The 13,187-nt window shown below is 54.7% G+C and overlaps 1 protein-coding gene across 2 annotated transcripts in view; it reads right to left on the bottom strand.

Moving 5' to 3' along the window:
* The window catches only part of POLR3H (RNA polymerase III subunit H), a 28,805-nt gene that overhangs the window by 3,334 nt on the left and 12,284 nt on the right, over positions 1 to 13,187 (bottom strand). The window contains exons 4-8 of one of the 2 annotated variants that reach the window (XM_027594530.2): positions 8,940 to 9,257; positions 8,564 to 8,693; positions 5,920 to 6,016; positions 991 to 1,077; positions 502 to 565 (exon numbers count right to left, since the gene is read on the bottom strand). In XM_027594530.2, coding sequence (XP_027450331.1) covers positions 502 to 565; positions 991 to 1,077; positions 5,920 to 6,016; positions 8,564 to 8,674 — 359 coding nt within the window. In that variant the 5' untranslated portion in view covers positions 8,675 to 8,693; positions 8,940 to 9,257. Of the gene's footprint in view, positions 1 to 501; positions 566 to 990; positions 1,078 to 5,919; positions 6,017 to 8,563; positions 8,694 to 8,833; positions 8,853 to 8,939; positions 9,258 to 13,187 lie in introns of those variants that run through there. The other variant, XM_027594531.2, reaches the window with a different exon arrangement.

Below are 13,187 nucleotides of genomic sequence, written 5' to 3'. Positions count from 1 at the left end.
CAGGGAGCAGTCTCAGTGAGGACCCCCAGAAACAGACAACCCTAGGGCGACCAGGCAAGGGCTCGGGCAGCGCAATGGGGGAAGCCAGCAGAGGGAAACTCAACCCAGCGCAGGACCAGGCACAGTCAAGCCCTCAAACGTCAGCCAACGGTACGGTTCGCATACGAGGGAAGCGGGGAGGCGAGCCAGTCAGAACAGACCTCTCCAGGGACGGGATCTCCGAGATGATCCCTGAGAGGACAACCTAAGCCAAGGGAACAGCACCCCACCTACAGAGCACTAGAGCACAGACGGGGGCAGGCGCGTGGGGCCACCACGGGTAACATGGGAGCAAGGGCAGGACAGCACTTCTGGAGCACGAGTGCAGGCCGGGGCGGGGGGGGGGGTGGACACAAAGTCAGCAGCGTCAGACCCAGGCCCCAGGGTCACCCCAAGGAGTGGGAACGGTCCTTTGGAAAGACCTGAGCTCCCCTGTGACCCACTTTAACCTTGGGAGGATACAACTTGGCTGGCTGCTGCAGCGACTCAGGGGGGATGAGAATGTCCTCGAAGAACCCTAGAGAGACTGGAACACACGAGAAAGTGACGGCATGGGACAAGGGCAGTTGTTGCCACGGAACTCTGAGCCCCCCACCCCCACCTCGGAGCCCCACGCCCCCGCCTAGTCCACTCAGCCACCAAAACCTGCAGTGGACATCACGCAAAACCAGGACCAGAGGGTGCCTGGGACCCCGAGCCCCCTCTGGCAGCTGCTGTGTCCAGGCGGCGGTCCTGAGGGAAGGCCTCACGGTGAAGCCCCACAGCTGGCCAAGGCCTTCACTGCTGCGTGAGCACGAGGGGGCTGCGTACTGCCCTCCCCCCGCCCCCAGCTTACCTGACACCCCCGCCCCGACCTGTGGCCCAGCCCAGAAGCTGAAGGGAGGCCTGCTGGCCTGGCCACTTGCCCCAACGTGCTCCCAGGCTTCGTCTGAGAATCGGGGCCACCGTTACCGTGCACTCCCTCCGGGCTGCAACCTTTGATCTTGCCAATCAGAATCTCGTCCAGGAAGGGATGGAACACCACATAGCGAAAATGGACTGGAAGTGAAGGAAGAATGTCAGTGACGAGCAGGCACGTGAGGGATGGCTGCTCTGCAGCGGCACCGGCTTCCCAGTGTTGACCATACTCGCCAGCCCGCTGACCTGGAGGCCCTGTGGCTACCCCAGAGTCCGCTGGGCCCTTCATACCCAGTCCCTCTGTGGGTCCAGACCCACCAGTGGAGCTGCAGGAACCCACACCCCGTCCCCTGCAAGGCCACAGCGCAGCCCCCGTAACAGGCCAACAGCAGTAGCCCTGAACGGAGGGCTGGCCCCCAAGCCCACCCGACAAGTCACTCCTGAACCCAGATTCTGGGCCATGGATGACTCCAAAGTCAATTCTACCCTTCCTCCAGACTCACTCCCTTAAATTCTAGAAGGGGCAGAAGTAACCGGCAAAGGGAGCCAGGTTCAGAAACAAGTCTTCCGTCTCCCTCTGATGGGAAAGTTTGCCCCGGGCACAGCTCTGACCTGGAACAGGACGTTAAAAATGCCCTGAAATGGACGGGGCCATGGGGAGGCAGAGGCAAGAAGCCAACAAAAATGCCTCTGTGGGCTCGCAGGCCCTGCCCTAGGTGGTCCCCAACGCGGCAGACCCCCAGGACCTGGCAGAAGCCATTACCTCGTCACTCCTGCCCAACAGCCCCAAAGGGGTGACCAGCACTGGCCTGACCCCCGCCAGAGCTAGAGAATAACCGTGAGGCTACGTCCTGCCGGTCACACGGTGCCCATCGCCACCCACCCGTGTCGGCTGTCGCGCTTCCCCGCCATGAGGATGGGAAGCGGCGCAGAGGGGCCACGTGACCTGCTCACAGCCACTCAGCTCTTCTGTCCTGCTTTGCCAGGGGAGGACTCCAAGCCTTTCTGGGCCACCAAACACGGCCACAGGGTGGAATCTACCTTCCCAGACAGCTTTCACCCCCACACAGGCTCCCGCCCGTAGCACCCTCAGCTCCCCGCTCTGCCGATGCCGCCCTAGGGCCGACGGGGCCCCCAGCTCCCTGCCAGGCGGCCTCTCCGCGGCCCCACCAGGCAGGAAGCACGAGGGGAGAGGGGGCGAACGTAATGCGGTCTATCCACACAACGGAATATTACTCAGTCTTAAAAAGGGAGGAAGTAGACACCTGCCACAACACGGATGGAGCTCGAGGACATCACGTCATGTGAAATAAGCCAGCTCCGGAGGACCACATACCGTGTGACTCCGTTGTATGAGATGTCCAGCATAGGCGAACCCAGAGATGGAAAGTAGATCCGCGTTTGCCAGGGGCTGGGGGAGGGGAGCATGAGGAGCAACTGCTGGTAGGTACAGGGTTACTTTTCGGAGGTGGGGGAAAATGTTCTGGAATGAGATCGTGGTGACAGTTGCACAACTCTGAATATCCTAAAAGCTACCGAATGTAAGCTTTAAATGGGTGAATTTTATGGCATGTAAATGAGATCTCCATTAAAAACAAAAAGGAGGCCACAGACCAGCAGGAGAGCCAGCCAGGCCAGGGCCGTATTTGGAGCCACCTTCCAAGAGCCCGACCTCAAGTTCCGGGGTGTGTAGTGGACAGACGGGAGCCGGGAAAGTCAATAAGGATGGCGCTGCAGGATCAGTAAGAGGAAGACCCGCTCTCAGGGGCAGGCTCGGGCCAAATCCCAGGAGCAGCAGGGCTGCCTCGGGATGTAGTGAGTTTCTGCAAAGGACAGACACTAGATGATTCCACTACACGAAGTACCTCAAGTAGTCAAATTCATAGAGACAGAAAGTACAACGGTGGTTTCCAGGGCCTGGAGCTGCTGGGAATGGGGAGTGGAGGCTTAAGAGGGGCAGAGTTTCAGTTTGGCAAGATGACAAGGTTGGTGGTGGTCACGCAGCAATGACTGTACTGGAAGCCATTGAACTCGGCACTAAAAATGATTAACATGGTAAATCTTATGTTATATATATTTTATCACAACTTAAAACCAAAAAAAAAAAGAACCAGAATGAAGCAAACGGTGGGCATGAGGACAGTCCACTCTGGAGCTCCGAGCAGGTCAAGAGGGGCTCCCCCGGGGCCAGTCAGCTTGTGGGGCAAGGGGAACATGGCCATGGTGCCATGTCCAAGTACCCTAAGTGACAAGAGCTGAGGCTGGACACCCGGGCGCAGTGTCACAAGTCACAGAGGCTGACGTCTTGTGAACACTTACCGTCCGAGAGAGGTGAAGCGACCTGGCCCAGGGAGAAGGAAGTACAAGGCAATAAGCAAATGAAGAGCCCTCAAAACAAAGGGGGAGGCATGGGGCTGAGGCCTCCCTCCACACACCCTGGCCACAGCCCTGGGTGAGGCAGTGGGCTGGGGGGGCGGCAGGAACGGGGCCCGGGGTGGAGGATCAGCCTTAAAGCACGGCATTGATCCCCACAACAGAGCACCACCATGCACGGCGCTCCGCAGACCACAGCGAGCTTCACAGCTCCAAGTGTTGACCCCATTTTACAGATGAGGAACCCGAGGCCAAGACAGGCGGTGTTACCTGCTCAAGGTCCGCATCCGGTGGGGGGCAGGGAGCAGAGCCAGAATTCAAATCTGGGTCCATGTGACATGCTTCACCCAGGGCCCTAATCCTCACACCTCATTCCCAAGGAACCAGGGGGCCCAGGGTGAACTGGGGGTGGGGGGACAATGAAAACCAACAGTGGAAATCTTACACCAAGTGGCAGAAACAACCAAATGAAAGAACAGAATTTCCTCAAGTTTAACTTCTTCCTCCCAGTCTTCCTTGAAGTTCTGGTGCCTCTCACCACTTGTCCAGGGCAAGTCTAAAGGCAGAGACTGGGCTCAGCTCAAGGGCATCCTTCTCCATAAACAGAGGCCCTGTGGTCTTGTTTTCACGTCTCCGTTTAATTTCTCTGCTAAGTGCTCCTAGGGCTGTCCACAGAGCACGGTAACATCTCTGTGAATCTAATTAAGTCTCTGGACTCCTGGACACAGACACGAGGCAGCCTCATGGCACGTTCTGGAATGCTCGACATCTCTGTGTCCAGAGGCTGACCAGGATGGGCTAGGGCAGGGCTCCTCACACTTGGCCTTGTGTGAGAAGCACCTGGCTCCTTGTTAAACACAGTCTGCGGGCTCATCTCCAGAGATTGTGATTCAGCAGCTCGGAGTGCCTAGCGCGTGGCAAGCTGCAGGCCTACCCGCTAATTCGCCCCGAACCACGTCAGCAGCCCCTCCCTTGCCCTCTGCTGCTTCGGCTGGGTCCAGGGAGGACAGAGAACGCCCCACGCCCTCCCTGAGAACCCTAGCCAAGGTGACCATCGCTCTACTCGTCCAGGACTGCTAACCAACCTTGCCTTCCTTCCCAGGGTGCACACCCCTTTGCTATGGGACTGCAGCTCCTCCCACCGAGAGGTGGAGTCTATTTTCCCATCCCTTGGCCAGCCTCAGCCATGTGACCTGCTCTGGCCAATGGGCTCTTCCTACAGGAAGAAGAGACCACATGCAGCAGAGATGAGCTGTCCCCCCTCCTCCCCAGCAGCCAGTCTGCCAACCACCAGACACATGAGGCCATCCTACCCCACCCAGCCCTGGACAGGCCAGCCCAGAAGAACCCATTTAGCGGATCCACAGAAATCAGGAGAAACAGTTCAAATCAAGGAGCCACTGAGCCCTCCTGATGTGCGAAGGACCCATCCTAGGACCTTTGCATGTATTAATTTAGTATTCTCACAACAGTCCTGTAATATAAAATCTACTGTTAACTACATTTTATAGGCAAGGAAACAGAGGCATGGAGAGATTACATATTCTACACAGGACACAGAGCAAATAAGCGGCCAAGTGGGATTTGAATCCCAGAGACTACACTTAACCATTAAGTTCTAGGGCCCCTCAAAGTCCCCCACCCTCAACCAGCCTCCTCCCTAAGAGACAGATGCACTCCCCTTGGCTCTCCACACTTTTATTTTTATTTATTTTTTTAAAGACTTTAAGTAATCCCTACACCCAACATGGTCTTGAACTCACAACCCGAGATCAAGAGTCACGCACTCTACCAACGGAACCAGCCAGACACCCCTGCTCTCCACTTTTAATCCAGCAATGACCGTTCCAAGTGCCCTCACCTGTCTGGCCACCCCTCCAATCAGACTGAGCAGCCTGATGGCCAGGCAGAGTAGGGCTCAGTAATAAATGAGACCAAAGGGGGCACAGACACGGAGCCACGATCTCAGAGCAAGAGAGGCCTCCAGAATCACCTTGTCTGGGGCACCTGGCTCAGTCACGTAGCGACAGAGTCTTAGCTCAGGTCTTGACCTCAGGGTCATGAGATCGAGCCCTGCGTTGGATTCCACATTGGGCAAGGAATCAGCTTGGGGTTCTCCCCCTTTCCCTCTCCCCCCACTGGTGCGTGCACACTCTCTCGTGCTCTCTCTCTCAAATAAATGAATAAATGAAATCCTTAAAAAAAAAAATCATCTCGTCCACCATTTCTTATAGGTGAAGAAACCAAGGCCTAGACAGGGGAAGATTCTGCCCACTGTCACCCAGTCAATTCCTGGCAGAGTCAGGACTAGGCCTCAGGTCTCCCAATCCCTAGACCAGGATTCCCACAACCAAAAACCAAACCCCAAGAAACCCAATGCCAAAGAGGAAAGGGCAGGCTGCCTGGGTGGCTCAGTCAGTTAAGCGTCTGCTTTCGGCTCAGGTCATGACCTGGGGGTCCTGGGATCGAGCCCCACATCAGGCTCCCTGCTCAGCAGGGAGTCTGTTTCTCCCTCTCTCTTTGCCCCTCCCCCCCCTGTGCTTTTGCTCATGCACACTCTCGAATAAATAAAAAATCTTAAAAAAAAAAAAAAGAGGAAAGGGCACCCACCTTTGGTGTGCGACGCGCCGTCCCCTGGGAACACGTAGGCGTCCTCCAGCTTGGTGATGTCAAACAGACAGATGCAGAGCCCCACGTTGTACACGACCTGTGTGCATACACACACACACACACACACACACACACACACACCGTGACACTGAGGCCCAGCTCCCCAGCATGCTCTCCTGAGACCCTCACCACCCACGGCAGGTAATGATTACCCCGTTTTACAGCCAGAAATGAGTTGGGGCACCGTCTGAGGTAACCATGGGTCAGGGGCCTCTGAAGGATGCAGAGCTCTGGAAAGAGTGGGGCCTTTGTGACAAGGCAGGTCCCGGTTACACTGCCAGTTCCAACACTCACTGTGTGACCTCCAAGGTCACTTCTCTGAGCCTCAGTTTCCCCCATTTGCAAAAATGGACCTCCCAGGCTGCAGGTTTGTTAAACAGAGGGAATGGATGTGAAGCCCCATGCCAGAGTCTGGCTTACACGCTAGAAGTAGTAATAGTCAACCACGGATCACTATTATTAGTCAGGATCCCTGACAACCAGGGAAACCTGGTTTAAACCTGCACTTCCCAAAGTCTCAGGTCCATGCTAGAGCTCAGGGCTTGGTGTCAGAGGCCCGGCTAATCCCCCATGCCCCTCACAAAGCAGGAGACACAGCCGTGGCTGCAGGGACTGAGGCTGGCAGAGTGACCCAGGGCCAAGGCCCCGAGACTAGGCAGACAGCATCCTATGCCCCCTCCGCACCCTACAGCGCTCCAAACCACCGGCCCGCTGGTGTCACCCTATCTGCCACCAGTGTCATCACCTCCCAGTTACAGCCCTGCAGGACTGTTCAACGATTAGCAAGAAGCTCAGAGAACTTAGGGTCCGGGCCAGACCTCACCACAATGAAGCACAGAGTCTGGCTGGCTTCGGCAGCATAAGATCTGTGCCCTTGGCGGGACCACGGACCTCTTCTGTGCAGCCTCCTCGCAAATGACTCAAATACAGAAGACTCATCTCAACAGGTCACTGAAGGACCCAAAGGGACTACATGCCCTTCTTGGACTTTTCACACCTTCTCTCTCCAAAATGCTCACACTTCGTCCCTCCACAGACCCCTTGACCTTCTACCTCACAAAGTAACCGGAAGCCATCCACTAAGGACTTCATGAGTTCTCTCCACCAACAACTCCCTAGATCCATACACCTCCCTTCTATGACCTCAGCCTCTATGGAAGGGACTGGCCTCCTGTCTAAAGCCAGCCCAACCTTCCTCTTGCTGGCTCCTTCTCAGCCTATCACTTCCTGCTAGTCTACAGATGAAGACCAATACCGCCATGACATCCTGCAGGCCCTGTGCGGCTTGACTCCTGCCACCTTTCCAGTCTGCCCTCCCCTCTCTTCCTCTGCCCAGGCCACACCAGCCTCCTCCATGTTATGATGGGTGAAACATTCCCTCCTGCCACAGGGCCTTTGCGCATGCTGTTTCCTTTGCCTGCCCAGCTCTTCTCTCTGCACAGCCCTCTCCCACCCTCAAAAATGAATCCCCTCGGGGCGCCTGGGTGGCTCAGTCATTAAGCTTCTGCCTTCGGCTCAGGTCATGATCCCAGGATCCTGGAATCAAGTCCCGCATCGGGCTCCCTGCTCCGCGGGAAGCCTGCTTCTCCCTCTCCCACTCCCCCTGCTTGAGTTCTCTCTCTCGCTGTCTCTCTCTCTCTGTCAAATAAAGAAAGAAAATCTTAAAAAAAAAAAAGAATCCCGTAGTTAGTTCCTCTTCAGCATCATCTCTCAGCTCAAGCTCAAATGCCACATCCCTAACAAAGCTGCGTTCTCCCTCACCGTAGGCAGAGTTCTCCTCCATTCCAGACTTGTGAATGCCTGTCCTTCACAGCACTTACCTCAACTTGTCATCACATACTCAACTGTGGGTCCCTCTCATTCATATCTGCTCTCCCCACCACACTACAGGGTAGAACCTTGTCTGCTTCATTCAATCAACAGACAATTATGGAACATCTGCTATGTGCCAGGCTCTGGCTAAATATGAGGGCACCGTGTGGGGAAGACAAAGGTGCCTGCCATCATGGAGCCGGAAAAAAAACCACAATCATCTAAGAAGGAAAGAGTGATAGGACACAGAGTAACTGAGGAAGGGTTACTATAGAAAAGGCAGCAGGAAGCCCCAGACTAGCTGTCACTAAGTCATGTAGGGCTGGCATATAAAAGGTGCACAAATACTTTTTTGCAGGAATGAATGGATAAACCTCCTGATGGTGAACTCTAAACCACTCTGTCCATCTTCACAAAAACAGTGCGCGGTTGGACAACCATTATTATTTCCATTTTACAAATGGAAACTGAGGCCCAGAGGGGTAAGTGATCTGCCCAAGACTGCAAAGTAATTTGGCAGTGCAGAATCTAGCATTTCCCAGTTACAAGAGCCTTTTTCAAACCCAGTTTCTTTTTTGATTCCCTCTGACATCCTTCGTGCAGAGGGATTACCCCCATCCCCTGTACAGGTGAAGAAACCGAGTTCTGAGACGTCAAGCTACTTGACCAAGGCCAAGGTCTGGCATGACCAAGGCCAGGCCTGCAGCGGGCAGGTGGGTAGTGCTGCGCCCGCCGGTGCCAGGGCCTGCCAGCGACCCCGTGGGCCCAGTACCTTGTTGGCCAACTTTTTGTTCAGCTCCTCGGCAATGGAGTCGTTGAGCTTCCTCTCAAACTGCCACGGGGGAATCCGCACGGTGTCCACCATCTCCACCAGGACAAACATCCCGGCCTGCGCTGAGGCCCTGGGAATGGGAGGGTCAGTCACGCACCGTCTGGGGCGGTGGGCATTCCCCAAGCCCTTCCCACGGCCCCACCCCCAAGCCGGCAGTGGGGCTGCGAGGTAGGGCGCCGGGGCGTGCTCAGCCGCTGCAAAGTGAGGAACCTGAGGATTAGCGGGGGGGGGGCCCTCGCTCCCGTGGAAGAGGTACGAGCACCCGTCGCACGACCCCGCGCTGCCCCGCCACGAACCACGCGCCGCGGCCACGCACCGCGCTCCCACGCGCAGCCGACTTGGGACGAGACTCCGAATCTCACTTCCGGGGAACAGACCAATAAGAAGCCTTTGCCCGCCCCCCGACGCGGCGCGGGGGCGGGGCGGGGCGGGGCGGGGCCTCCCCTTCTGCCAGGGCGGAGCCGTCCACCCTCCGACCGCGCTTTCTGGTTGCTAGGCGACCTCGGTGCATTCCAGACTTCACCGGCTTGGCTAGGGCTATACTCTCTTCTTCCGGGTCTCAGGTTGTGCTCTGCGCCGCAGCCGGAGGGGTCCTCTCAAAAGCCGGGACAGGATGCTTAGACCCCTCAGTACCCTGGAGGCGGGAGAATTAACTGGAAAGGGGCAGGCGGGACCTGATAGAAATGTTTCGTATCTTCTAGGGGGTGGGTTACACAGATGGATGCAATTGTCAGGGGTGCCTGGCTGGCTCAGTGGGTAGGGCATGCGACCCTTGATAACAGGGTTGTGAGTTCAAGCCCCACGCTGGGTACAGAGGTTACTTAAAAACAAAATCTTTTTAAAACCCGCATTGAACTCTATAGTTAAGATCTCTGCATTTAATTGTAGGCAGATTACATCGCAATTGAAAAGTGATAATAAGTTGGGACCCAAAAACAACCTCAGTAGCTTCCCACTAAACTAATAATAAAGTCCGAAACTTTGAGGCGCCTGGCTGGCTCAGTCAGTGGAGCCTGCGACTCGATCTCTAGATTGTGAGTTCAAGCCTACACCTTGGGTGTAGAGATTACTTAAAATAAATAAATTGGGGCGTCTGGGTGGCTCAGTCACTCAAGCAACTGACTTCAGCTCAGGTCATGATCTCAGGGTCCTGGGATAGAGCCCTGTATTGCTCATCGGGGAGTCCGCTTGTCCCTCTCCTCACCCTCCCTCCGGTCCTGCTAGTGCGCGCGCTCTCTCTCTCTCTCAAATAATAAATATCTTAAAATTAAATAAGTCCAAAACCTTTATGGTAGCTCACAAGGCCCTGCAGGGTCTTGCCTCTAAAATAAACTCTTTAAAAAAAGGCGGGGGGTGGGGGGGGCGCGCCTGGGTGGCTCAGGCGTTCAGCGTCTGCCTTCAGCTCAGGTCATGGTCCCAGGGTCCTGGGATCGAGCCCCGCATCGGGCTCCCTGCTCCGCGGGAAGCCTGCGTCTCCCTCTCCCACTCCCCCTGCTTGTGTTCCCTCTCTCGCTGTGTCTCTCTCTGTCAAATAAATAAATAAAATCTTTAAAAAAAGGATCTTGCCTCTACCCACACCTCCAGCCCCATTGTGTTCTTTCCCCTGCCACCCCTGCCATTCCCACTCATCTTCATATGACGGGTAACACGGGCTTGGTAAGACAATTCAGTAGCTTGTCCGAGATCACGGGCTGCTAAGTGGTAGAAGCGGGCCCATCTAAACCTCTACACTGCCTCTAAAAGTTGGTGGGCTGTGGAAATATACTGGCTTGTGTTTAAACAAAGAAAAATTTGAGAACTTAAAAGAAGCCTTGGGGTGGATGAGAGGCACTCAGAAATGCATGGTGCTTCACTTTGCAGATTTTACACGTGTGGCGATATCTGTGTGAGTCTGGTGCAGCGATACTTAATTTGGCCTTCTCTGCATCCATATTTTTATTTTTAGGTCTGTCTGCCTTTCCTAGGATTTGAGCTACTTGAAGATAGGGGGAAATGCTACTTCAGCTCTTTAGTCCCATGATCCCCTAATATCATTTCTAGGGGGCATTCAGGAAAAGTATTGAGGAGGTGAGTCTTTTCCTCGGTCTCTCAAACCTCCGTCTTCATTCCATTCCCACTGCTACTGCCCTGGTTCAGGCCCTTCCATTGCTCTGCTGGAGCTTAGCCACACCCCTGGCTTCTGGCCTCAGTCTCTCCTTAAGTGACTCTCACACTGTCACGAAAACCTTCCCTTCATGAATATCCTCTGCCTACATGGAAAGGTCTGGACCGAATGCAGCCTTTCTCTCCAGTCTTACCTTCCTTCTGTTTCCAAGCACTGGGATGGAGCAAGTTCTTTTAGTCCTTCCTCAAACACTTGTTCGCCTGGAAAACTCCTACTCATCCATCAGAACCCAAACACAATGCCTACCCCATTCATTCATTCACTCAACATACTGTGTGCCCAGCTTTGGAGATCCAGTGGGGAAGAACTGGGCCCTGGGCCCAGCTTCAGCTCAGAGGGGTTGCAGGGAAGAAGGAGAGAGAGAGAGAATTTGATGCTCTCGGGAAATTAAAAGTATTTCAGCTGATTTATAGGGAGATAAGAACCGTGAGACTGGAGACCTCAGCAGGGTCCAGATCACAAGGGCCTTATCATTATAATTTAATCCTCACAACAGCTATATAGTAGGGTCTATAATTATCATTACCTGATTTATCTCATTCTCATTTATCTCATTATCTCATTTTGCCTCATCTAAGGCAGAAAGAGGTTAAGTAGGTCGCTCAAGTTCACACAGCTAATGAGTGGCAGAGCTGGGATTCAGGCTCCAGAGCCCATGATCCTAACCACTGGGCTGTACCAGGACATTATTAGCCCAAGGACGGCAAAAGGAAGCCTTAGATGGTAAGAACAGGGGAATGACACGTGACGTACCAGTGGCCTGGCCAGTGGGTGGGAAGGGGCTGGGCCGGAAACGTGAAGACCAGGGAAGAAGTTATTGGGTGGCTCCTGTAAGAGAAGGCCTGCGCAAGGCTGGTAGCCATGGAGCGTGAGGCTGGGCAGAGTCCAGGGGTCTCCAGGGGGTGGTCTCAGCGACAGAGCGGATGACCTAGGGACAGAAGTGGGAGGAGCCAAAGGCAGGAGGGCTGTGGGCCCTGGCTGGGTAGGGGGCCTTTCACTGAGAGGGGAAACTGGAGGAGGGCCAGGCTGAGGGGATGGGGCCAGCATCGCAGCGTTACTGTTTTGGGTTCCCAGGCTTCTTTTATGGTATTCAGCTCACACGACTGCAACAGTGATTTGTTGGCACGTTTGGTTTCCTCATTAGGAAAAACAGGGACTGGGCTTCTTTGTTTATTCTCTGCGTTGTTCCATGGAAGATTTGAGGTGGCTTACAAAAACACACAAAGGCAGTGTGTAAGCTCCTCGATGGCAGTGGACTTCTCTGCCATGTCCCTCTACATCCTCTGGGCCTAGCCCTGTGTCTGGCACATGGTCAGGGCTTGTAAATATGTGTTATTTGAATGAACAAAAGGATAACAAAATAATTGTTAACTTGAGGAGTGAGGGAGAAACAGGGTTGGAAGCTAACCCGGGAGGAGGGGGAGAGTCCAGGGAGGGGTTAAGGGCATGGCGTTCCCACGCCACAGCACGCTAAAGCCCGAGAACCTCTCAGTGCCTCGGCTCTCTCTCTGTAAAGCAGAGATAATAATAGAACTGATCTCAAATGATGGTCCATCATGGAGGACTGGATAAAAACTATATATGGTGCCTCATAGAAAGGAATAATATGAAGGCACAAAAAAAAGACTAGAACGCTCTTTGTGTATTGCTATGGAATGATATTCAGGATACGTTAAGTATAAAAACACAAGGCACCGCTCAGTGTGTCTGGGATGTTACCATTTGTGGGCAAAGGGGAAAAAGAATACTCTGTTGACAAGCATCTGATTACATGGGGAGACCACAGGGCGAGGAACAGAATGGCTGAGGGTGTGGGAGTGGGGGAGGCGGGGGAGATTACCAAACGCCCTCTGGAATCTTGGATAATTAGGATCATGGGAATATCTTACCTATGCAGAATTTAAATTTAAATTAAAAAAGCAATTAAGAGTTTTTACGTCTTAAAAACGCCCCTCTCTCGGCCCTCCAGCTAGTGGCCCATTTTCTGCTCCCTTTACTGGCAAAACTGCTCGAAGGTGGCGTCGGAGCTTGTGGTCTCCAAATCTCTTCTTGTCCTCTCTTCAACCTGTTGTGGTCCGGTTCTGGCCCTGCCACGCAGCCCACACCGCTTTCTTCAGTTCACCAGTGGCCCCCACGTTGCCCAGCGCAGCGCTAATTGTCAGTGCTCAGCAGCCACGGGCCCTCCTTTGTCCTTCACACACCCCTGCTTGGCTTCCAGGGGACGGCGCTCACCCGGGTCCTCCTCCCATCTCTAAATGCTGGCGGGTCCCGGGCCCACGTCGCGCCATCTCCGCATCTCCGTGCATGCCTGGTGCTGTCATGGGGCCTCGGCGCGGTGACCAACCAGCACCTTGCCACGGAGGCTCCCCCGTGGCTCCCTCATAGCCCTCTCCCCGAGTG

This window comes from Zalophus californianus, chromosome 9 (genome assembly GCF_009762305.2).
Source record: "Zalophus californianus isolate mZalCal1 chromosome 9, mZalCal1.pri.v2, whole genome shotgun sequence".
NCBI classification, from domain to species: Eukaryota; Metazoa; Chordata; class Mammalia; order Carnivora; family Otariidae; genus Zalophus; species Zalophus californianus.
This window is presented reverse-complemented; position numbering and strand designations above follow the sequence as displayed.